Consider the following 27,573-nt stretch of genomic DNA (forward strand, 5'->3'; position numbering starts at 1 on the left):
CTGATAATATAGTTACATATATTATATTGCATTTCTGTCAAGAGATTCTTCTAAAAGTTACACACTGTACCTTTAATGAAAGTTAGTTGACATGTAACTGCAAAGTTATTTATATTTAGTAGAACGTCTAAAGTAGTAACATGTCTAAATGTCACCAACGGAGGGGGGGGGGGGCAAGGTTCTGCTCATAATGCTTTCATCAAAAATCTTAATCTCTTTCCAAATCCTCTGGTAGATCGTAAATTAGGCAACAATCTAATTAAATTCACATTTCAAGCAAGCTTCAAATGAATTCCAGAAGATTTAAAAAACTTAGAGTTAAAGTGACAATTCCCAGAGACGGAGCAGGGATCACAGTGTCTGTAGCTAAAGATCACATACGCTGGTTTAAATTGTATATATTATATATCCTTGTACTGCATGATCATATATATTGCTGTATCACTGTGTTTTAACACTAAAGTGATGTTTGCTTTACCTTAGTGTGTCTTATAATTCACATTTATGAAATTATTATTTGATGTGTGTTTCAACCATGTCTTCTGTAGTCTCTAAATAATCAGCTTTTTATTTTCTAATCAATAATATGCTTTATGCACCATAACTAGTATTTAAACTCGTTCAATGTTAATCCAAATTATTATTGTAACAAAATCTCTGGAATAGCCAACTGTGCAAATTAAGTTTAGTGAAACAAAGACAAAGTTTTCCCACTCGATGAACAACCTTTTGCATTGGCTACTTCGACCCTAGTGGGTTGGACTCATGAGAGGTCAAATGACCTTTCCCCCAGATCACCTTTGCCTACAGTTCACAGTTCAACACACAGCCGCGGCACCCAGCCAAGCTTAATGTACAATTATGAGTATTTTCGCTGGAAGAATGAATGAATTAATTGTTATTATTAATCCTGCTAATTCAGGTAAAACCTTATCAATTTATATAGTTATTCAATTAATTATATACCTATTATTCCCCTTGAGCTAAATCTGGGAATTCCCTTAGTCGTTTTGGTAGGAGGTCCAATAGTGTTTTAAATAACATTTCATTTATCCCCACTGAATCACTACAAAGATAAAGTAAGTTATACACACAGTTGTGTGTTGAGTTGTGTGGAAAACTTCTGATTAAAGAATGTTTTCCTGAGTCTTACATGACTAATTTGACTCACATTCAATATGACATTTTGTTTAAGAGAAATGAGGCATCTGGAAAAAAAAACTTGTCACAAAAAAGGGAAGTCACTTTCTTGTAAATATGAGTACTCTCACTTTATCTTTAGAAACAGAAAAACAACACCAAGACAAGACAACTAAATCATGACAGAGGAACCTAAGCTGCATAAAATCACTCAGGAATTAAAGATGATTCTTCTATTCACACTATTCTGACATGGTCATTTACCACTGGAGACAGAGAGACAACATCAAGACCGGACAACAGAATCACATCAGACGATTAAACTTGAGCTGAAGAAAAATCATTTAGAAATTGAAAAAGATGATTCTTCTGTTCTCATTCTTCCTGTTGTTTATAAAGACTTTATGTGTATTCTCTTTGCCTGCTGGGAAATGTGTTGTGTACAATGATGTGAAAGAATTTCCAGTTGACTCATCATGTAATGGAAAAACAAACTGTGCCTTCTGCAATCGTGTCACTGATATTAAAGAGGACCTCCGCGGACTTCCATCAAATTTACTGAACCTCTACATTCAGATGGATTATGATATGAAGTATATCGGTGTCTTGGCTCCAGGGTCATTTTTACACTTCTCTTCTCTGGAATACCTTAAAATTGATGGATGTTTTACCAAGATCACTCCAAAAGCTTTTACTGGATTGTTAAAATTAACTTCATTACAGTTGACTGCCGATACAGAAAGCTGTTGTGAGGCAGCTGTTGATTTCAGTGGCCTTCCTTCACTGAAAAACTTGAATCTTGCACAATATAGTTTGTCATTAATGCCAGTAAATGTTTTTGATACAATTCCTCATTTAGAGAGATTAAGCATAAACAATCCGTGTTTAAAAGATTTATCTGAGATTCTGTGTCGACTGGAAAATATTAAATCCCTAAAGTTGTTTAAACTCAGTGATCAGAAGTTAAATAGTCTTCAGTTTCCAAACTGCTCCATTTACAACTCCTCTAACAGTAACATATCTACTGTATACAATATTGAAGAGGTACATTTGTTTTTGGGATCAGTGAAGCACATAGATAAAGGGGCTTTCAACGTTTTAGGAAATTTGTCTGAACTAGAATTTGGTTTCAGATCAGATTTCCTGAGAGATCTTTCTATGATTGGAGTAAATCAAATCGATAGGTTGAGATTTCTTGTGAATGTACTTAACCTTGATGAGTTGTGTTACGCAGCAAAGTTATATTCTATTAAATCTTTAACTGCTTATTACCAGACTATTAACTTGCCAGTTATGCCAACAAATATCTCTAAAAACTGCAGGTGGATTGTAGACACTACTCTAAAACAAGATATATTATCTACAATTGTAAACCCTTTAGATGTAGATTTGATCTTTCAGATTTTTAGCAACCTCTTAAGAATTGATGTAAGTAGACATGAGCTCAGATCAAATGATTTTACATCTCTTTGTTTGTACAATCCACAGTTAGTCAAACAGCTGTCTAGTATGATTTTAAACTCCAATGACATAGGAAAGATAATTTCTCAGCAGTTTATGTGTTTTACAAATCTTGAAAGTTTGGAATTAATTTCCAGTAAAATTTCTAGCATAGAAGATTTTGCTTTCATTGGATTAAACAAATTGAAAGATTTAAACTTATTTGGCAACAAGTTATCTTACATTCATGAAAATACCTTCAGTGGTCTATATGAACTGATCGTCCTAAATCTTCAAGAAAACCCAATAATTCAAATTCAATCAAATTCATTTGGACATCTTATTAACCTTCACACACTTCTTCTGGGAGATCTAAACATCCCACCAAATATTTCACAGGTCACGCTGCATTTCTCTGATATATTTGGATGCATCCCGTATAATCTGAGTAATGTGTTTATTAGTTCAGGCTTGAGACCAATGCATTTGATTATTGGAAATGTTACACTGAATCAGAGTCTTGATCTCCGAATCAAAGGTCAATATGTGACAGTTGAGGATTGTGACAGTCCACTCTTGACATCTGTAGTCACACTTCAAATAAATGCAGAATATATCATCTGTGGAAAGGAGTTTATTGGGAAATATGTTAAATCAGTTGTTAATCTGGAATTCATTTCACTGTTTTCAGACAACATTGGTGATTTATCAGTAATAAATCAGCTTGTTCATTTAAAAACCTTAAAGCTTGAAAACCTTGATTTGTCAAAACAGCCAAATTTGCCAATAATGTTTGAAAATTTGACAAAATTACAAACCCTGATCTTGGCAAACTGCAGAATTTTCTTTTTGGATGGAAGCCTGACAAAGGACCTAAAAGCACTGACAGCTCTGGTGTTTAAACCAAGGGATGATGTGATAATTCTCCAAAACTTTGTTGAACATCTCACTAGTTTAAAGTTGCTCTATCTCATGGGGTTGCAATTGCAATGCAGTTGTGATGACGCTTGGCTGATCTCATGGGTGAAGACCAACAGGCAGGTACAGGTTGTTATGAATAAGCCCACCATGGAGGAACTTCAGTGTTTAACTCATAATGGAATTGACTATCTGAACTTTGTTCAATACACCGAGGAGAACTGTTCATTTGATATTGAATTTATGCTCTTCGCCTCAACATCTGCTTTTTTATATTTGTTTATTTTTGTAGTGTTGTCATATCAATATGCAGGACACTAAATAATGTCGTTCTATTACATTGCCAGCGGATGGTTCAGAGAGGCTTTGCGTATGGATGCCAAACAACAGTACTGCTATGGTGTTTTTGTTTCCTACAGCAGTAAGGATGAGCGCTGGGTCATGGAAAAACTTCTTCCCAACTTGGAGCAACGTGGACCTCCTGTCCAAACAGTCTGTCTCTGTTTGCATGTTCGAGACTTTCAGTTGAGCCAAGACATTGTGAAAAACATCACAGACAGCATTTATGCAAGTCGCCAAACTCTTTGCCTTGTCAGTCGTAACTACCTCCGCAGCACCTGGTGTTCTTTGGAGTTCTACCTACCGGCTTCAGGTAGAACAAAGGGACATTCTTATCCTGGTCTTTTTAGGAAAAATCCCATCTTGTTTGCTTTCTTACCATCACTGGTTGACCCACCAATGGACCCTGAGGTGCATGAGGCATTCTGGGACAGGTTCTGGTGTCAATTGGGCTCTTATAAAAGTAATAAGACTTCACTGTACAATGTATATAAAAATTGCAAATGTACTTTGTCCAGCAGTGTCGAAATAAACATATGTATTCTTATGTATATTCAAAGTCTACAGTAAATACTTAATTTATTGTTTAGGTGAAATTTCTCCTTAACTATGTAAGGATAGAGCCTTGTTGTAAATGTTATAATGTGTGACCAGATTAATTAAACTGGTAGTTTAATGAAGTGACTACTGAATCCTTCTTTTCTGATCATCTCAACCTCAAACTATTTCTGAATGTGTTGATCAGATATGTGCAGAAGTAAAGATGTGCTTTGGCCCATGTCTCTATAAAGATCTCACTTTATAGAGAGAAAATATACTATAAAGTTTCACTTCCCTCTAGATAAAAACAACTTCTTCATTTAGATGGTTTTAGTTTATAAAGAACAGCTTTTTTTAAACTGCATGTACTGTACAGATCAAAACAAGAACTTGCACACACAAGTTTTTTCTATTTCCTATTTAAAAAATGACTTTTTTATTTTAAAGCATTTGATGAAAACAAAATCTTCTATAGGAATGGGATGCACAGGGATTCGTTTTAATGTTTTATTATTTCTGCTTTTGCACCTGGGCATTTCTGCTTTCCCATTACGGATAAACTTCCAGTCTGTATTTATTTATCGGTCTGGCTAGTAGCTAAACTGATCTCTAGTCAAATACCTAGTCGAAAATAAAATGTTTTGGTTTGCTAAAGACGAGGGGAGATGATGAGCATGGTTCACAACTGTGCAGAGAGTTTTAGCAGCCAGGCAAAAATTCAAGGACCTGTAGCTAACATTGTATACATTCATTTTACACAGTAACGTTAGCTCAGTGTAATAGTTGATATGCATTAGATATCATATGCAATATCATGAACAGACGTGTAAAAATCATAGAGAAATTATAGCAAAATCAGTAAGTGCACCCCAGGACCACCTTCACATATATTCATTTAGCAGGCAAGAGCGTTTCACATTATGTTCAGGACAAATAAGGCAACTGAAAAAAAAAACACATCTATGGTGTCTTCTCAGAAAATAATAGGAAGTTAATTTCTTGCAGAAAGTATGTGTTAATCTTTTTGTGGTAAGTTTTTAACACATTATGTGTAATTTAAACAGCATGTGCCATTTTGTGTTGATTTTGTGTTAAAATAAAACACGTTGTGTTAAAAGTAACACAAAATGTGTTGTTTCTGAGAGTGTAGATATAAATATAGACCATTTCAAAGGATGTAAACAACAATGGTCCAGAAGCACTTCCTGTTTCAGTTTTTTAACACTAGATAAACGTTGGGATAAAATAAACCAACAGAACATATAGAAATAAATTAAATGAAGTTAAACAAACATCTTAAAGATAATAATATATGTGAAATAAAAAAATACTGTCCCAAACTGTAACAGGAAGTGTTTCTGGACCAGTGTTGTTTACTTCTTCTGAAATGGTCTACCTGTATACTGTCACCTCCAGAGAAAGAGAAGCAACACTGAGACGAGACAACAGATGATACATCTGGATAAAATCACTCAAGAATATAAGATGCTTCTGCTCAAATTCTTCCTATTGCTTTTAAAGACTTCATGTGTATGTCCTTGGCTTGTTGGGAAATGTCTTGTGTGCGATATTATGGAAGGATTTCCTGGTCACTCATTATGTAGAGGAAGAACAAACATTGCCTTCTGCAGTGGTGTCACTGATATTAAAGAGGACCTCCGCGGACTTCCATCAAATTTACTGAACCTCAGCATTCAGATGGATTATGATATGAAGTATATTGGTGTCTTGGCTCCAGGGTCATTTTCACGCTTCTCTTCCCTGGAATACCTTGAAATCGATGGATGTTTTTCCAAGATCACTCCAAAAGCTTTTACTGGATTATTCCATTTAATGACACTGCAGTTGTATATGGCATTGGAAGAAAGCTGTTGTGAGGCAGCTGTTGATTTCAGTGGCCTTCCTTCACTAAAAAATGTGTATCTTTCAAAATATAGCTTGTCATTAATGGCACCAAATGTTTTTGATACAATTCCTCAGTTAGAGATATTAGACATAAACAATGTTTGTTTAAAGGATTTATCTGAGATTCTGTGTCGACTGGAAAATGTAAACTCTCTAAATGAGTTTTATCTCAGCGTTGATTTAAATAGTCTTCAGTTTCCAAACTGCTCCATTTACAACTCCTCTAACAGTAACATATCTACTGTATACAATATTGAAGAGGTACATTTGTTTTTGGGATCAGTGAAGCACATAGATAAAGGGGCTTTGAACGTTTTAGGAAATTTGTCTGAACTAGAATTTGGTTTCAGATCAGATTTCCTGAGAGATCTTTCTATGATTGGAGTAAATAAAATCGATAGGTTGAGTTTTACTGTGAATGTACTTAACCTTGATGAGTTGTGTTACGCAGCAAAGTTATATTCTATTAAATCTTTAACTGCCTATTACCAGACTATTAACTTGCCAGTTATGCCAACAAATATCTCTAAAAACTGCAAGGGGATTGTAGACACTACTATACAAGATAAAATATCTAAAATTGTAAGCCCTTTAGATGTAGATTTGATCTTTCAGATTTTTAGCAACCTCTTAAGAATTGATGTAAGTAGACATGAGCTCAGATCAAATGATTTTAAATCTCTTTGTTTGTCCAATCCACAGTTAGTCAAACAGCTGTCTAATATGGTTCTAAAATTTAATGACATGGGAAAGATCATTTCTCAGCAGTTTATGTGTTTCACAAATCTTGAACATTTGCAATTACAATTTTCAAAAATTTCTAACATAGAAGATTTTGCTTTCATTGGATTAGACAAACTGAAAGATTTAAACCTATTTGGCAACAAGTTATCTTACATTTATCAAGACACATTCAGTGGTCTATATGAACTGATTGTCCTAGATCTTCAAGAAAACCCAATTATTCAAATTCAATCAAATTCATTTGGACATCTTATTAATCTTCGTACATTTCTTCTGGGAGATCTAAAATTTTCACCAAATAGTTCACAGGTCACGCTGCATTTCTCTGATATATTTGGATGCATCCCGTATAATTTGAGTAATGTGTTTATTAGTTCAGGCTTGAGACCAATGCAGTTGATTATTGGAAATGTTACACTGAATCAGAGTCTTGATCTCCGAATCAAAGGTCAGTATGTGACAGTTGAGGATTGTGACAGTCCACTCTTGACATCTGTAGTCACACTTCAAATAAATGCAGAATATATCATCTGTGGAAAGGAGTTTATTGGGAAATATGTTAAATCAGTTGTTCATTTGGAATTCATTTCACAGTTTTCAGACAACATTGGTGATTTATCAGTAATAAATCAGCTTGTTCATTTAAAAACCTTAAGGCTGGAAAACATTGATTTGTCAAAACAGCCAAATGTGCCAATAATGTTTCACAATTTGACCAAATTACAAACCCTGATCTTGCTAAACTGCAGAATTTTCTTTTTGGATGGAAGTCTGACAAAGGACCTGAAGGCACTGACCGGTTTAATGTTTATGCCACAAAATGATGTGATAATTCTTCAACTTTGTTGAACATCTCAGTAGTTTAAAATTGCTCTATCTCGCGGGGTTGCAATTGCAATGCAGTTGTGAAGACGCTTGGCTGATCTCATGGGTGAAGAGCAACAGGCAGGTACAGGTTCTTATGGAGGGGCCCACCATGAAGGAACTGCAGTGTTTAACTGATAATGGAGTTGACCATCTGAACTTTGTTCATTACACCGAGGACAACTGTTCATTTGATATTGAATTTGTGCTCTTCATCTCAACTTCTGCCTTTTTATATTTGTTTATTTTTGTAGTGTTGTCATATCAGTTTGCAGGACAATACATAATGCCGTTCTATTACATTGCCATTGGATGGTTCAGAGAGGCTTTGCGTATGGATGCCAAACGCCAGTACCGCTATGATGTTTTTGTTTCCTACAGCAGTAAGGATGAGCGCTGGGTCATGGAAAAACTTCTTCCTAACTTAGAGCAGCGTGGCCCTCCATTCTTGCGTCTCTGTTTGCACAGTCGAGACTTTCAGTTGGGTCAAGACATCGTGGAAAACATCACAGACAGCATTTATGCAAGCCGCCGAACTCTTTGTCTTATCAGTCGTAACTATCTTCACAGCACCTGGTGTTCTTTGGAGATGCGTTTGGGTACCTACCGGCTCCAGGTAGAACAGAAGGACATTCTTATCCTGGTCTTCTTAGAAAAAATCCCATCTCGCTTGCTATCCTACCATCACAGGTTGGCACGTCTGGTTAAAACTAGAACCTATATAGATTGGCCAATGGACCCTGAGAATCTTGAGACATTCTGGGAAAAGCTGTGGTGTAAATTGAGCTCTGAGTAACAAGACATCAAGTCTTTGGTGTAACTTTGTTCATGCCTTTCTTTATTGGCTGAGTTTTATGGTAAAGCCAAGCTTAGCAAAATCTTTGTTTATGGATATCTGTTTGTTAATAAAATGCACATGGGTTCTTTCAACTTGCCTTTGTACATATTTCGTACATATTTTACAAGCTGGCTTTTTGATATTAATCTGTACAAAGTTAATTCTATTACAATCAGTGTTGGGTGTAACTAGTTACTAAGTAATTAGTTACTGTAATTTAATTACTTTTCCTTTGAAAAGTAAAGTAAGGGATTACTCTTATTTTGGTAGCACTTTATTTTAAAGTACGTGTACTTACCTTGTACATATATGGTAAATAAGTTGTACTTACCGACAAATGAGTTGTACTTACTTTTAGGTATCTACAAGGCAAGGCAAGGCAAGGCAAGGCAAGTTTATTTGTATAGCACATTTCATACACAAAGGTCATTCAAAGTGCTTTACATAGAAATGAGAAAACAACAATCAAAGATACATGAATTTAAAATATCAATTAAAAGAAAATAAATGTGATTTTAAAAAGAATAAAACAGGAATAAAAGTATAAAACAGTTAAAAATAAAAATAAAAACAAGAGAAATAGAAAATAATTAAAATAGTGCATATATAATATAGTGCAATCAGTTCGGACGCAGCATAGTGCTCATTCAGTAAATTACATAGCTAAACAGATGTGTTTTGAGTCTGGATTTGAATGTGGCTACTGTTGGAGCACATCTGATCTCTACAGGGTAATTAACTGGTATCATTACTGTACTTACCAGTGGTACATACTAGGTAGTTATTATGTAACTCTAGATAAGAACTGGGTAATAACAGATACATACTTATAGTGTATGTATACTGTAACTAACGAGAAACATTACTGTACTTACAAATAAATGTACAATTGAAATATTTAGTATTTACAGGCAAGTAAATGAAAGGTATTTATAATGTACATATATGATAACTAATATCAAACACTACTGTACTTACAAATTGTATATACACAAGTGTGTACTAGTGAATGTACCCAGTAGTTAATGCATATGATAGTCAATATAAGTATATTGACTCAAACTATAAGTATGTATCTGTTATTACCCAGTACTTACCTAGAGTTACATAATAACTACCAAGTATGTACTACTGCTAAGTACAGTAATGATACCAATTAATTACCATGTAGATAGCTAAAAGTAAGTACCATACATTTGTCGGTAAGTACAACTTATATACCATATATGTACAAGGTAAGTACACGTACTGTAAAATAAAGTGCAACCCTCATTTTTCTTGTAATGTAATTACAGTTACTTCTGATGTAACTAAATACTGTGTATGGACTGTAAAACAATTATGAATACTAAAATACAATAGTGGATTTAACATGGTTTTAGTTTATCTTACTATTAACTGGTTGGTTATTATTAGCATTAATATTAATGAGATGTTGACTGTTTATTAATAGTTAATAGCACATATTAATGCCATATCAGCCCATTTTCATGAAATGTGTTAAAATCGCACACAGTTGAAAAGTCGTGCAATACATAAGCCAAATTCTAATTTTCATATCTAAGTTCTGTTATTACAATTCAACATGGAAACAGCACGTGAAAAAGAGATCCAGATAATTTTCACTAGTAAAACTGGAAGTGCTGCTGTGTTCATCGACTACAAACAGATTCAGAGAGAGTGAACCTAAGGCCAGGGCTTGAGTCCCAAGTTCTATCCCCTGCAACAGAAACCGCGCGGACTGGTTTCAGCTTAAAAAAAATTGCAGACCAGGGGTTGCCGTTCGAAAAAAGTGCTGTAAATCCTCCTTTTCAAAATGTGTAATGTTTTAAATGGAAGTAAAGTTCAAACGATGCATTAGGAAAATTAAAGGAACAGTATGTAGGATTGTGGCCAAAACTGGTATTGCAATCACAAAACTTGTGGCTAAAACTGGTACTGCAATCACACAACTGGGGGACAATACACAAAATGACAACATAAACATCAGTTGAGGGCTGCAACTCCACTTTTTAAATGACAATATCCTGGCCATACCACTGTTGTCAGTGATATAAGTACAGAGGTGGGTAGTAACGAATTACATTTACTTCGTTACATTTACTTGAGTACATTTTTTGGGATTAATAGTACTTTTAGAGTTAATTTAAGGATGGGTACTTTTTACTCTTACTCAAGTACATTTCTAATGAAAAAACTGTACTTTTACTTCGCTACATTAGTTGGCGTTACTACGCTACTTTCAAATGGTAATAATTAATGAATATATTTTATTTTTTAAGTTTATATGGCTTGTTCGAAAGTCTCGCGAGACGTTAGAGAGGCTGCGTGCGTAGCGAGGGGTGGCTACGTATCACCCTTTAGCGGGCGTAGATGAAAGGAGATGACTGAAGCGGAGGATGACCTATGCAAGCTATCGGAGGCAGATCACGCGTGGCCTCAAGTTTGGTCTATGTTTACACTACAAAAGGTCAAAAAGAATAGTTTCATAATGCGATGTATGCTTTGTGCACCAAAACAAACTGACATCTCAGCATACAGGAATTCAAGCTCCAACCTGAAACAACACGGCGGTAAGTGTCACTTTGTGCAGTGCCTTATTATAATATTAGTTCCCGCACTGTTTTTGTCATATGCGCTCTTGTGCAAGCAATGAGAATTACTCTAACCTTACAAACAACACACGTTCACATCTGCACATTTCCATATCATTTCCTCATAAAACTAAACAAATTGAACAGCATAATGTTAAGTCTTTCATTAATAATACGGGAGAACCGGGGCAAAACGCTGGACGAAAGTAACAAAGCGATTTTCTCAGAGGACTGATAACATTTGCATCCCAAACTATGACAGCATCTTCGCAACCCTTGACAGAGCTGAAAAATATCGCGTTATTTACTCACCATTTTCCGGGTGTAGATCCAGAAAGGTGTTTTCAACCATAAGTAAATTCCAAAAGCGGTCATTGTTTTCTTATAACACGTGTTTCTCGTTTCATCAATCTACAGGTTATTTAGTGCTCTAACACATCCTGAAGTTTGACTTCAAGAGTTTTTCAAAATAAAAGTAAATCGGGTTTAAATGTGAGGAGATCCTGTCGGGACGAAAGTAACACTTACTTTTGTACCATTTATATTATTCTAATTTTATTTAATTTAATTTTCATAGTGTTCAAACTGTTGAATTTAAGTTTGTTCTGTTGGTTGCTTTTGAAACATTTGATAAAACTGAAATTTAAAATGAAAATACAATTTCATTACTTTTTACAAAGATAAATTACAAAATATGTTTGCAGTTACATATTAAAGAGGTCATAGTCATGTATAGTTAATAAAAACAAGTGTAACACGAAAATCAACATTGTTTTGTTGTGTTAAAAAAAACAATTCACCACAAAATTCCACCTGGTATTGATAGTTACTGACCACAGCAAAAATATATCTCTGTCTGAAACATTATCTTTAAAAATTTTAAAAACTTAAAAATTTTACTTTTCGCCTGTTCTCCCCTACACATAACCGGACACCTTACTTAAATGTAGAAAATACATACGAATAAAAACTGGATTGTATTTTATTTAATTCCTTCCTAAAGAATCTATATACTTATAAAAATAAAAGAATAAAGTATGTTTTTAAAGAAACATGTTTTAAATATCATAATAAATGTAGAGTTGTTTTGCAAAAACAGATAAGTTCCATTTGAAATTCTAAATTAAGCATTTTATCAAGCTCCTTATGTTCATTAATTGCACATTAATGGCAATGAAAATAACCAATTCATATAAAAACATGATAACAAACAGACACACACATTCTTTTTTGCTTACTGTAAGCTTGTTTAAAGGCAGATGCAGCCAAATTTTGTTGTGAACGTGAAAATAAAGACACAGTTAACTGTCAGAAAACAGTCAGTGTTTGTTTAAGATTTTTTTTTAATGACACGTTATGTGGTGTTGGAGGACTGAGATAGACTGCTTTACTTTAACCTAGGTTTATAAGTAGTATATAAGCAGAACAATGAGACTTTTAAGGTTTGTGAAAGCCCTCCAAGTAGTCTGAAATTCAGGGATTTTACGCTTCTTTTCAATCAGATCGGAAGTAACGAGTAACTAACTACTTGAGTAGTTTTTTCATCTAATACTTTTTTACTCTTACTCAAGTAAATAATTAGATTGTTACTTTTACTTTTACTTGAGTAAATTTTTGTATAAGTACTTGTACTTTTACTTGAGTACAGATTTTGGGTACTCTACCCACCTCTGTATAAGTATTTGAAATGAAAATGATTTCTTAATGTCTAGTGACATATCAGGGCCATTTTATGATTAATTGATATACATTTCTTACATACTGTTCCTTTAATAATTGCTTTATTTATAGTATATTTTCTTTAGACGTGTAAAACCATATTGTTTATTGTTTCACAAATTTGCCTGCCCATTTAGTCTTAGTAATTAACGGTAAACAAACTTGGCTTGCTGTTCTCGAAGGCAGCTCGAACCTTGGTCGGGCTCGAGCCCCAAGTTCAAGTAACAGAAAAGAAGAAGAAAAAGGCAGTAAAGGAGCAGATGAGGAGGAGAGATGCCAGAAGATTTCCGGCCGGGGGCGGAGGCATTGTAATCTCCCTCTTACCGTGTGTTTAATGACGACTGACGGCTCTCCTAATTTTGCCAAGTGGTTGATGTCCTCAGGGCAACATTATGTTGACCCTGGGACAACATTTCAATCAACCAATCAGATTTCAGAAATAAGTTTACAGTTTGTTTTAAGTTTAAGCTTACAATCATGATTAGCTGTTTCTAGACTTTTAGGTTCCTTTCAAACCTACGTTAAAAGTGTACCCGTTTAAATATTATTACTGCAGGAAAGGAGATTATTTTGATCATGGTGACACGATCGCTGGATAATTTTGAAGTTGTTTTATAGAAGCCTGGAATTACTTTTCATTTGCGATATCACAGAGTTGAACGTCTTCACGTATTTACATGATTTGCGAGGTACATTTGCAAATGATTCATAAAGTCAAACTCTAATGACAATGTGACCGCTGATGCGGTTGTAGAGATAGAAAGAGAGATAGAGAAAAAGAGAGATCGCGATCCTGTACAAAAGTGAAAATTATTGGTGTTATTTGAAGTCAGCTCTTAAAGGACAAAATACCAAATTAAGCTATTATGTAGCTATTATACATATTATTTTCAGGATGTTCTTGCGAACCGGTGGCAACTTGTCCACGACCCGGTACTAGGTCGCAACCCAGTGGTTGGGGCCCTTTGTCTAGCCATCACAATTTGGCCCTTGTCAAAGTCACTCAGATCCTTACGCTTGCCCATTCTTCCTGCTTCTCACACATCAACTTTGAGGAAAAACATTTGTCTTGGTCCAAGAAAGGAAAAGAACTAAACTTCATTTAGTCAAAACATAAGCACAAAAACTAAACAAAAATTATGCTAAAATGTAAAGAGAATGTAGCCAAGCAATAATACGTCTTATATGTGATTACATTCATGTTTTGTTCCATTTAATATTTTAATCCCTAATTTTAGGTGCAGAAATAAATAATAACAATTTAAACAAGTTCCTGTGCATTCTATTCCTATAGAAGGAATGTATATGGATTTGTTTTGCTCAATTAAAACAATATTGCTGTAAATTGTTTATATCAAATGCCTTAAAATAAAATAGGTAGTGATTTTATTGAAGTAGGAAATAGAAAAAGCTTTTGTGTGCTATACAAGTTCTTGTTTTGATCCAGCCTGGTCTCACTGTAAATACGTAGTATTAATACGTAACTTTCAAAACTACAAAACTAATTTTTTCGGGTTTTTTGTATGTTTAAAGGTCACATTCTTTATTATCCCATTTTTTAAACCTTAGTTAGTGTGTAATGTTGCTCCACAATCAGAACTCGTTACGTATTTCTGAAGGAGGGACTTCATAGAACAAGGAAGACATCAGCCCGTTTTGAGCAGTGAAAACAATGGTATACAGATAAGTAAATTGTGTGAAAAATACGTTTTTTTACATGTGAAACATGAACACATGTTATATTGCACACTGTAAACAAAATCAAAGCTTCAAAAACACAGAAAGAACAGGACCTTTAAATAGATGCTGAAGCGTATAAATGTAGACGTATTTGCAACATTTAATAGTAGCATTATTACTTTTAACAGCTACAAAACGTAAAACATTAACAAATCTTTCATACCATAAAGATTGTTATATAATTTCCTTTAACAATTTTATCAATAATGTTACCACCCTACCCAAAACCTTTTCCTAAACCCAAACCCTTTTTATAACAAAAAATAAAAAATATAATGCATCATTTTATATTATGCAACATAACAAAAATGTATAGGACATTTTGTAACAATAGTAACAATATTGCATTTAAAAGATATTTAAGCCGGTATACAGTTATACCCAAAACAGTTGATTAAAATCATGTACTGTTAAAAATTAAAAGCATAACAGACAGACAAGTGTAATCACAATAATTTATTTATTGCACATTTTCAAAAGCAATACCAAAAGTATTTAAAATGATGATGTCCTTCAGCTGCCATCCTCTCTGGAGTATATGAAGTACAGAAATATTTAAGTTATTAATCCGCATTTCAAAGTTCAAACGTGCATTAACTGAAAGACGACAATAGCCTCTTTCACACAGTAATTCTGGTAAATTACCATGAATTTATCAGAATGAATTTACCAGTAAATACAAAAATGTGCTGTTCACACACGCAGTGGCGTTCCGTTATTTTACCAGTAAGACATCATTCACACATCAGTATCAAAATACCGGTAAATTCGTTGAGAAAGCGGAAGTACCTGTAGCACGCGGCGAGCTCAATGTTGTATTTGTAAACAATCCACGTCGTTCATATCCACGGTCCGTATTTTGCTGTTTTCACGTCTGTGGTAAACAGTCGCGAAAGTTGCTCATGCCCAAACAACATTGAATGAGACGACGTCAAACCGAAAATGCGTTTTTAACAACACTACTGTTTGCACGTTAGGCTTCACAGAGGGCGTGCTAAGGACGTCGGCAATTCGGCGGTACAGTAAGCTGTTTTAAACAACTTTGGTGAAGAAATGTGGACAAACTTCAGGTGTGCTCAACTTTCAAGCAGCATGTGTGTGGAAACGTCCGTAAACAGTGCGGGGGTAAACGCGTCATCTGTATTAAAACGCTATGTATGATTGGCCCGAAGCTGTCAGCACGGTCTGACGTCGTCCGTTCTAAATGCCGGTAATCCTATAATTTTCGTTCACACATAGCGCTTACCGGTAAATTACTGGTAATCTTACAACCTGTCTTACTGGTAAATTGGGAGCACTGATTTACCGGAAAGGTTCTGTTCACACATGACCTGTTAACTGAAATTTACCAGTAAATTACCAGTAAAGACTGTATGTGTGAAAGGGACTAATGTCGCAAATCTGTGACATAGCACCAGGGTGTAATTTGTTGGGAGGGGGATTATCCCCCCTCTGGTCTTTATATCCTTCCCTTTGAATAATTATTTTTCATCCACGGTGGGGACAAATTTTATCTCCCCATGATTAATGGTCATCAAACGGCCATATAATCTGCCTAAAATAAAGATCATTTAATATAAGTAAAAATGCTGCCACGCAATGGTGAAAACAACAGTAAAATCTGGAATGGAGTATTACTGTCAGCGTTTCCGCGATTGTCACAATAGGTGACAACGCATCTATGTCATGATTCTTTTTTAATCCATGCCCGGATTTTCCAAATGTCGCCAAGCACCAATAGTATATTTAAGCTCGAAATCAGCCAAATAATAAATGAAAAGCATTCCATGCATAATATCATTTTATTTTACAGGACCGTCACAAAACAAATCCAAAAGATATTACCATTGAAAATGAGACAGCAGAAATCGACGGAAACTCCTGGGATTACACAGGAAAGTAAAAAGTTTGTCATCAAACAGACTATTTTCTTAGTATGACATATTGTTTAAGTAGGCATATATAGCATGTTTGTTGTTGTTGTGCATTGTATTTTTTTCTATGAATTATGATTATAAAGAAGTGTTTTTGCATGTCTGGCGCAAAGCATAAAGAAGGAATGCATTCTGGCATGTACAGTTTAGGTTCTGTAATTGTTTTATTAAGTTGTATTCCCAAGGTCAGTCAGTGAGAGCTGTGCAGTAAAAGTAAACCACACTCTCCCTATGACCTCAAGAAGTGCTCTAGGAACAGATGCTAGAGCTCGCAGTCTTTAGCCTTAGAGCAGGGGTGTCCAAAGTCGGTCCTGGAGGGCAGGTGTCCTGCAGTGTTTAGCTTAAACTTCCCTGAACACACTTGCCTCAAAGTATCTAGTAAGACCTTAATCAACTGGATTAGGTATGTTTGATTAGGGTTGGAATAAAACTATGCAGAGACACCTGCCCTTCAGGAGCAGGATTGGACACCCCTGCCTTAGAGCGTCCGACTCTTATGCTGGACTGGAGAGGTTTGATTCTTGCTCAGGGCGGGTGCGAGTAGGACTGGTTACATTTCTAAACTTATTTTATTTCACAGATATAATAAAATAAAATATTAAAATATTTAAAAGACGCCCCCCCCATGATTTTTTCACTAATCGCACCCTGCCAATGAGCGTTTGATATCACTGCCACAAAGCAATGTGTCGTAAAGCTTCTATTTGAATTCATAACAAATGCTAGATTTACGGTTCCTGCTGAGAACTTGAATCAATATCGCTGGATAAAGAGCTGAATTTGGACCTATTCTTTGCAGTTGTATGAATTGGTAAGATGTGGTTAACAGTGAATGAATAAAATGAACATCTTTTGTGAATTTTGTTGCATAGGAGAAAACGCACTTATGTGTCATGGGAATCAAATTAAAATAAAATAGGTCAGAAAATGTTTCCTTGTCAGAAAATATTACTGAAAACATGTTATTAATATGATTGTTCTGTATAAGTACATTCAGTTTCAACAAAAAGCTGTTGTTCTTTATTAACTGAAAACATCATAAAGAGGAAGTTGTCCTTTCATCCAGAGAGAAGTGAAGTATATGTTTATAGAGACATGGGCCAAAGTACACATTTACTTCTGCACATTTCTAATCAACACATTCAGAAATAGTTTGAGATGTTTAGAAAATAAGGTTTCAGTAGTCACTTCATTAAACTACTTTCTTTAATCTGGTCATGTTACAACATTTAGCACACCGCTCTATGCTTATATTGTTTAGGAGACATTGTTTGTGTAAAAAATGACCTAAATGAAATATATACTGACCTTGAATATACATAAGAACTCTAAGTTGATTTCAACACTGCTGGACAAAGTTATTTTTTCTGTTACAGTGGTAAAATTTTAAGCAGTGTATGCCAGGTGTGCCTCATAAGGGGCTGGACACACCAAAACTTTTAAACGCGGCTGAAAACGACTTGAAGACGCCGAATGCCAGCTGTTTTTCAGCTGAGTGCCAGCTTTCTTCAGCTGAGCGCTTTGGTAGCTGTGATACTTCAGCTGCGAGCCGGTTGGTTGCTGTGGTAATGTCCCGCCCCTCCTCCACTGTGATTGGGCGGTCGTGTGAAAACTGACATTGACGAGCGGAGCTTTTCTTCCAAAGTTGAACATCTTTCAACTGTCGGCGCTCGGCGCTGAGCGCGGAAAAACCGCTGGGCGCCGGTTTTCAGCACGGAAGACAACTGCTAGCTGCTGGCTTATTTGAAAAATGCCGAGCTTTCATTGGAAACAATTGAAAACATGCGCCGGCCGCGGGTGTAAAAGCGTTGGTGTGCACGCCCCCTAAGTCTTGAAAAGTGAAGCCTCTGGCTCTTAAACCCCGTCCTCTTCATTCAAACGAATGGGACTCTGCTCTAAGTAAAAAAATTATTTACACTTCAATAAAAGTTTCAGAAAATGGTATTGGTTGTTGATATCATGCTGATATATGTTCAAGTGTTCATTTTTGTGATAAGTTTAATTTAAGATAGTAATTTGATGCTATAGAAACGGGGCATGTCATTATGATGGGTGTTTTGGCGGAAGCTTGATATTGCGGCTCCGCCTCTGGCTCCACGGATGATTCCTTCTGTGCATGCCTTGGCTCCAAAATTACCTTTTTTACGTAACATGACGGCGACCATGGTCAGACATTTTTAGCTTAAATTTATTACAATGCAGGGAGCGACGTTGCTTCGTCCATCTTTATTTACAGTCTATGGTGTATTATGTTTTCCCAGATGCAGCGCTTGCTTTAACAGCCAGTGTGGGCGGATGCTACATTGGTTATCGAATGAATGAGTTCAATATAAATATGAGTTAAATAGAATTATCAAATCCTTATCCAAATTCCACAGTTATCTATTTGATTAATAGTACAAACAACGAGATTTTATCTTTTGGAGTCAGATAAAACAACCTAAATTTGTCAGGAACGGTGGTGGATGAACCCAAGTGCAGACAGCTCTCAACTCAAAAGACTTTTATTATAGAACAAAAAATCCCTTGAGGGGGTAAACAAGGCAAGACTGAAATAATAGCAAACATGACAAAACTAAAAAAAAAACTCCTGACAATGACGACGTATACAATGATACCACAAAAACAAGAGACACAATGGCATTTAAATAGGGGAACTAATTAGGGGACAATAATGGCGCTTTTCCATTGCATAGTACCCCACGGTTTAGTTTAGTTTGGGTCGGGTCAGCTCACCTCACTTTGGCGTGGTTAGGTTTTCCATCGAGTTTAGTATCACTTCGCAGTGGGGGGGATTATAGGCGTGTAGTTATATTTACGCTGCCTACTGCTGTGACATCATACAAGTGAGAGCGTTGTTGTACATTCCCATACATTTATTTATTTCTCAGTCTGCCACAAAATTAAAATTGGCCACCACAAAGAGATGTTTGCACATCGCGTTTATAACTACCTCTGTCTCACAAGACAGTTTCTGTTCAAACACCCGACCCATGGCGTCAGTCGACAGGCTCCGCTGAGCCTTATTCAAGTTGCATTTAAACATATATAATGCCGACATGCACGTCGCGAATGTGCCGCCACAAACTGCAAGTCTGGAAAAAACTGGTAAGGTGTCCCGGATTCTCAAACTGTGGATATTTTTCATCGCTAAAAGGGTGTTTGGAAACTTATAGCAGAACACAGATTACAACATGTTTGCTTGAGACAGCGCAAGCTAGCAGTAAGCTAAAGCTAATATTTACATTATAGTGATGACACTTCTCTCAGACCAATCAGTGACCTACAGTGTTTTCACGTCACGTTTGGTATCAGCTCAGGTCACTTGGAACCCCAACCGAGGTGGTACAAAAAAATTTATCGGGTACTACGTACTGCACCCAATGGAAAAGCTCCCAAAAGTAAGCTGACGCGGCCCAAACTAAACCAAACCGTGGGGTACTATGCAATGGAAAAGCGCCATAACAAACAGGTGAGGAAACTAATCATACATAATCAGGAAACAGGAGTGTAAGATTAAGACTAAAGACAGGAGAGCACGTGCCACACATAACACATAGGTCACGTGACTCTCCAGACAAACACAGAACACTTATATGAGGGTGTCAGGATCCTGGTACTAGAAACAAGGCTATCAGAACGCTATCCAACATTCCATTTAAGCGCAAGGGCGCAAGTTCCATGGCGGGTTGCTATTATTATGACGAATTTACCAGGCGCACGCCAGGAGCGGTTCACATCCAAGGACACCCACGTTCTTGTAAGAGCAGTCAAAGACAGAGAAGTTGTTTTGTATGGGGATAGGAGAAACCCGCCCAAATCAGCATCGGTTAAACAGGCGTGAGAGGAAATAGCCACAAAAAATAGCTGGCATCTCCAGGACGTTGCGCCAAGCGCTACAATGATGTCAGGAGACGGGGGAATCCCAAGCTTGCCAGCATAAATCGGGCACGCCGTGTAACGGGAGGTGGATCTGCCTCTACACATGACCTGACGCCAGCAGAGGACATCGCTGCGTCCACCCTCACCGCTGAAAGGTTCTGGGGTCTTTGAAATCGGACCCAAGAAACGCAAGCAAGGTCCAACCCCAAAGTACACTTACAAATCAAGTTCATATACATTAAGGTTTCTTATGAAAACATTTTAATTATTATTTACATAAAATAAATGTAATACAGCCACATAACAAACTTATGAAAATATTTTAATCGTTATTTGCATGATAATTTTTTAACGCAGCCACACAATAAATAAAAACTATCACCACAATGCTCACTACAATGATTTTCTTATCTCATGTGTTAATATTTTTATTGTAACAATTCTTGATTTGCAGAAATAACTGTTGCATCTGTGTAGATTAGATAAGCAAAGTGTGTGCGCGTTGTGCAAGCTATACATTATGGTCAAGCATGCGCCCTTAAAATAGCATAATGAACCACGCGCAACTGACTTTAGACTAGTTTTTTTTGGTCAGTGGCGCAATTGTTTTTTTAAAACTGCAAAATAGCATCAGGGATAGTTTGCGCCAGAACACGCCTCCTTTTTTGCGCTGAACCACCCAGGGAGAGCAAGTTCATTCCCTAGTTTGCCAACGTGTGTCTGTGGAGGGAAAAACCCGTTGTGCGCCGGTGCAAAATACGAATGATACATGCGTCACTGACAAAGTCAATTGCGCTGGGTGCAAGATAGGGCCCATAATGACATTCAGGATCCTGACAAAATTACATAATGTTAAAAGGTCATTGGTAGGTGCTGGAAAAGACAGAACGCGAGGACCATTTTGGATGGATATATTATTTTTCCCTTACATAACAATTCTTCAGGCATCACTCCTCTTCCCCATCCCTTCCTTCACTGCTCTTTTACTTCCTCTGTGCAGTTCTGTTACAGGGGGGTTCAGCCTCAGGTTCAGTCTTTCCTAAGGTTCAGAGCTCCTTTTGAAGACAGCAAGCCAAGTTTATTTACCATAAATTATTAAGACAAGTCAAAAATATAAAATCAAAAGTTGTTTTTTGCAAAGTTACATTGTTTTTAAGCAGCTTACATGACAGAAGAGGAAAAAAGAAACCAACAAAAACAGGAAAATAAAAAATACACAGTACATAGATTAGAATAAATGCTATTGTTATTATAATTGAACTGCTCCCATAAATAGTTATAATCTATTAAAATTGAATATACTTTTTCTTCTACTATCGGACATTTAGTAATAACAGGGGTCATATTAGACATGCCTTTATGGCCCTTAAAGGGATAGTTCACCCAAAAAGGAAGATTCTGTCATCATTTACTCATCCTCATGTTGCAACAAACCTGTATAAATGTATTTGTTCTGATGAACACACAGTTTTCATCATTCACGTTAATCGCGGGAATCTCTTGTAAACAGTGTGCCCTGCCATGACGTCCACCAGATTCTTAACACAGTAAAAGTTAATAAAAACATCTTCCTGCGCAGACCAGATGTATCTCAGCCAATTTCATGCACGTAAATTAGGTGTTATGGTTGAATTTGGCTATGCATGTGTGCATCGTGTTTTTGCAATTTTTTTTTTTTTTTTTAGATCATTCTGGCTCCATAATCATGAGCCCCATTCACTTCCATATTAGGAGAAAAGAATACTATGGAAGTGAATGGGAATTCCTCAAAATATCTTCCTTCATCAGTACAGATCCATTTATACAGGTTTCTAACAACATGAGAGTGATTAAATAATGAGAGAATTTTCATTTTTGGGTAAACTTAACACGAGGAAAAATATATAAGAGCAGGTGTGTGACATTACCTAAAGAATTTGCAATACCATAAACAGCAGTGTTAAAAGAACAGCAACATCAGTAAGTGCACCCCAGCACCACCTTTACATATATTCATTTAGCAGGCAAGATGTTTCACATTATGTTCAAGACAATTGAGGCAACTGAAAAAACACATCTGTGTTGTCTTCTCAGAAAAATACAGGAAGTTAATTTCTTGTAGATATAAATATTCTTACTGTCACCTCCAGAGACAGAGAAGCAACACTGAGATGAGACAACAGAAGATACAGCTGGAAAAAATCACTCAAGAAGATGGTTCTGCTCACATTCTTCCTATTGTTTCTAAAGACTTCATGGGTATGTCCTCGGCTTGTTGGGAAATGTGACGTGATCAATGAAGTAAAAGAATTTCCCGTTGACTTATCGTGGAATGGAGAAACAAACACTGCCTTCTGCAGTGGTGTCACTGATATTAAAGAGGACCTCCGCGGACTTCCATCAAATTTACTGAGCCTCAGCATTCAGATGGATCATGATATGAAGTATATTGGTGTCTTGGCTTCAGGCTCATTTTCACGCTTCTCTTATCTGCAATACCTTGAAATTCAAGGATGTTTGATGTTCTCTCCAGAAGCTTTTTCTGGACTGCTAAATTTAATGACACTGTCGTTGTATATGGCATTGAAAGAAAGCTGTTGTGAGGCAGCTGTTGATTTCATAGGTCTTCCTTCACTTAAAATTTTGTATCTTTCAAAATATAGTTTGTCATTAATGGCACCAAATGTTTTTGATACAATTCCTCAGTTAAAGAAATTAGACATAAGCAATGTGTGTCTAAAAGATTTATCTGAGATTTTGTGTCGACTGAGAAATTTTAACTCTCTAAAGGTGTTTTATCTCATTGTTGATTTAAAGAGTCTTCAGTTTCCAAACTGCTCCATTTACAACTCCTCTAACAGTAACATATCTACTGTATACAATATTAAAGAGGTACGTTTGTTTTTGGCATCAGTGAAGCACATAGATAAAGGGGCTTTGGAGGTTCTAGGAAATTTGTCTGAACTAGAATTTGGTTTCAGATCAGATTTCCCCAGAGATCTTTCTTTGATTGGAGTAAATAAAATCAATAATTTGAGTTTTACTGTGGGTGTACTTAACGTTGATGAGTTGTGTTACGCAGTAAAGTTACATTCTATTAAAACTTTAACAGTTTATTACCGGACCATAAACTTGCCAGTTATGACTACAAATATCTCTGAAGACTGCAAGGGGATTGTAGACCTTTCTCTAAAAAATGAATTTTCTAAATCTGTAAAACCTCTAGATGTAGATTTGATCTTTCAGATATTTAGCACACTCTTAAGATTTGATCTTGGTAGACATGAGCTCAGATCAAATGATTTTAAATCTCTTTGTTTGTCCAATCCACAGTTAGTCAAACAGCTGTCTAATATGATTCTAAGATTTAATGACATGGGAAAGATCATTTCTCAGCAGTTTATGTGTTTCACAAATCTTGAACATTTGCACTTAAACTTTTCAAGAATTTCTAGCATAGAAGCTTTTGGTTTCGTTGGATTAGACAAACTGAAAGAATTAAACCTATTTGGCAACAAGTTATCTTACATTTATCAAGACACATTCAGTGGTCTATATGATCTGATGTTCCTAGGTCTTCAAGAAAACCCAATAATTCAAATTCAACCAAATTCATTTGGACATCTTATTAACCTTCGCACACTTCTTCTGGGAGATCTAAAATTTTCACCAAATAGTTCACAGGTCACGCTGCATTTCTCTGATATATTTGGACGCATCTTGTGTAATCTAAGTAATGTGTTTATTAGTTCAGGCTTGAGACCAATGCATTTGATCATTGGAAATGCTACACTGAATCAGAGTCTTGATCTCCGAATCAAAGGTCAATATGTGACAGTTGAGGATTGTGACAGTCCACTCTTGACATCTGTAGTCACATTTCAAATAAATGCAGAATATATCATCTGTGGAAAGGAGTTTATTGGGAAATATGTTAAATCAGTTGTTCATTTGGAATTCATATCACAGTTTTCAGACAACATTGGTGACTTATCAGTAATAAATCAGCTTGTTCATTTAAAAACCTTAAGGCTGGAATGCATTGATTTGTCAAAACAGCCAAATGTGCCAATAATGTTTCACAATTTGACAAAATTGCAAAAACTGATCTTGATGAAGTGCAGAATTTTCTTTTTGGATGGAAGTCTGACAAAGGACCTAAAAGCACTAACAAAATTTGTGTTTATGCCACAAAATTATGTGACAATTCTTCAAAGTTTTGTTGAACATCTCACTAGTTTAAAGTTGCTCTATCTCAAGGCGTTTCTATTGCACTGCGGTTGTGATGACGCTTGGCTGATCTCATGGGTAAAGACCAACAGGCAGGTACAGGTTGTTCTGGAGGGGCTTACCATGGAGGAACTGCAGTGTTTAACTGATAATGGAGTTGACCATCTGAACTTTGTGCATTACACCGAGGAGAACTGTTCATTTGATATTGCATTTGTGCTCTTCGCCTCAACTTCTGCTTTTTTATATTTGTTTATTTTTGTAGTGTTGTCATATCAGTTTGCAGGACAATACATAAGGCCATTCTATCACATTGCCAGCGGATGGTTCAGAGAGGCTTTGCGTATGGATGTCAAACGCCAGTACCGCTATGATGTTTTTGTTTCCTACAGCAGTAAGGATGAGCGCTGGGTCATGGAAAAACTTCTTCCCAACTTGGAGCAACGTGGACCTCCATTCTTGCGTCTCTGTTTGCACAGTCGTGACTTTCAGTTGGGTCAAGACATTGTTGAAAACATCACAAACAGCATTTATGCAAGCCGCCGAACTCTTTGCCTTGTCAGCCGTAACTACCTCAGCAGCACCTGGTGTTCTTTGGAGATGCGTTTGGGCACCTACCGGCTCCAGGTAGAACAGAGGGACATTCTTCTCCTGGTCTTCTTAGAAAAAATCCCAAATTGCCTGTTATCTCACCATCACAGGTTGGCCCGTCTGGTTAAAACAAGGACCTATTTGGACTGGCCAATGGACCCTAAAATGGTTGAGGCATTCTGGGAAAAGCTGTGGTGTAAATTGAGCTCTGAGTAACAAGACATCATGTCACAGTCACTACCAAAGAGTGCTGTCACATCATTACCACTGCCCCTGATCCCTGTCATATCATGGCCGCCGCTACAGAGCCCTTTTACGTCATGGCAGTCACCCTAGAGTTCTCTTAAGTGGTCAGACACTTAAATAATTTAATAAATTGTTTAAGGAGTAAGGAGGAGGCAGAGTTTACCGAGGATGCTGGCACTGAAACAGGATGGGCGAGGATGGGCTAAGTGCATTATCAGCAAACCCAAGAGCGAAGCCACCGAAGCCGGTGTAGATTTTTGCCAAGTCTAGAACTTATGTCATGTCCTGATCCTCCAGAGCACATAACATGTCCACATCTCACTCCATGCCCTGAACCTCTATGACCCACATCTGAGCGCACTAATGTTGTCATGACTTTTTTTAAGTTTAAAAAAAGTTCATGACTTTAATAAGACAACTTTTATAAGTTCTAGTATATGCTTATTGTTGTCCCACTGCAATTATCACAAGGTTTGTCATATTACCCTTGATTTTTTTATGCATGTACAGTTCTTACATTGCCATTGTCTTTAACCTAACTTTGTTTATGCCTTTCTTCTGTTGGTTTAATTTTATGATAAAGCCAAGTTTAGCAAAATCTTTGCTGGTTATCTGTTAATAAAATGCACATGGACTCTTTCAACTTGCATTTGTACAAATTCCGTACATATTTTTCAAGCTGGCTAATACAGCATATATATATATATATATATATATATATATATATATATATATATATATATATATATATATATATATATATATATATATATATATATATATATATATACAGTCTTGTTCAAAATAATAGCAGTACAATGTGACTAACCAGAATAATCAAGGTTTTTAGTATATTTTTTATTGCTACGTGGCAAAGAAGTTACCAGTAGGTTCAGTAGATTCTTAGAAAACAAACAAGACCCAGCATTCATGATATGCACGCTCTTAAGGCTGTGCAATTGGGCAATTAGTTGAAAGGGGTGTGTTCAAAAAAATAGCAGTGTGGCATTCAATCACTGAGGTCATCAATTTTGTGAAGAAACAGATGTGAATCAGGTGGCCCCTATTTAAGGATGAAGCAAACACTTGTTGAACATGCATTTGAAAGCTGAGAAAATGGGTCGTTCAAGACATTGTTCAGAAGAACAGCGTACTTTGATTAAAAAGTTGATTGGAGAGGGGAAAACCTATAAAGAGGTGCAAAAAATGATAGGCTGTTCAGCTAAAATGATCTCCAATGCCTTAAAATGGAGAGCAAAACCAGAGAGACGTGGAAGAAAACGGAAGACAACCATCAAAATGGATAGAAGAATAACCAGAATGGCAAAGGCTCAGCCAATGATCACCTCCAGGATGATCAAAGACAGTCTGGAGTTACCTGTAAGTACTGTGACAGTTAGAAGATGTCTGTGTGAAGCTAATCTATTTTCAAGAATCCCCCGCAAAGTCCCTCTGTTAAAAAAAAGGCATGTGCAGAAGAGGTTACAATTTGCCAAAGAACACATGAACTGGCCTAAAGAGAAATGGAGGAACATTTTGTGGACTGATGAGTAAAATTGTTCTTTTTGGGTCCAAGGGCCACAGGCAGTTTGTGAGACGACCCCCAAACTCTGAATTCAAGCCACAGTACACAGTGAAGACAGTGAAGCATGGAGGTGCAAGCATCATGATATGGGCATGTTTCTCCTACTATGGTGTTGGGCCTATTTATCGCATACCAGGGATCATGGATCAGTTTGCATATGTTAAAATACTTGAAGAGGTCATGTTGCCCTATGCTGAAGAGGACATGCCCTTGAAATGGTTGTTTCAACAAGACAATGACCCAAAACACACTAGTAAACGGGCAAAGTCTTGGTTCCAAACCAACAAAATTAATGTTATGGAGTGGCCAGCCCAATCTCCAGACCTTAATCCAATTGAGAACTTG

General features: G+C 36.3%; 1 protein-coding gene and 2 pseudogenes across 1 annotated transcript; all 3 read left to right on the forward strand.

Annotated features, from left to right (window-relative positions):
• Nucleotides 1-1,482: 1,482 nt before the first annotated feature.
• On the forward strand, nt 1,483-4,613 carry LOC129451679 (uncharacterized; annotated as a pseudogene).
• A 1,185-nt stretch (nt 4,614-5,798) lies between these two features.
• LOC129451675 (uncharacterized) lies at nt 5,799-8,791 on the forward strand (annotated as a pseudogene).
• A 13,957-nt stretch (nt 8,792-22,748) lies between these two features.
• Nucleotides 22,749-26,271, forward strand: LOC129451678 (uncharacterized). The gene has a single exon (XM_055215048.2). The coding sequence runs from the start codon at nt 22,791-22,793 to the stop codon at nt 25,611-25,613; it is 2,823 nt and encodes a 940-aa protein (XP_055071023.2). The 5' UTR covers nt 22,749-22,790; the 3' UTR covers nt 25,614-26,271.
• The last annotated feature ends 1,302 nt before the right edge of the window (nt 26,272-27,573 follow it).

The sequence above is a fragment of the Misgurnus anguillicaudatus genome, chromosome 17 (assembly GCF_027580225.2).
Source record: "Misgurnus anguillicaudatus chromosome 17, ASM2758022v2, whole genome shotgun sequence".
Lineage (NCBI taxonomy): Eukaryota > Metazoa > Chordata > Actinopteri > Cypriniformes > Cobitidae > Misgurnus > Misgurnus anguillicaudatus.

Coding starts and splice junctions, on each gene's coding strand:
- LOC129451678 (XM_055215048.2), top strand. CDS start 22,791: ATGGTTCTGCTCACATTCTTCCTATTGTTTCTAAAGACTTCATGGGTA.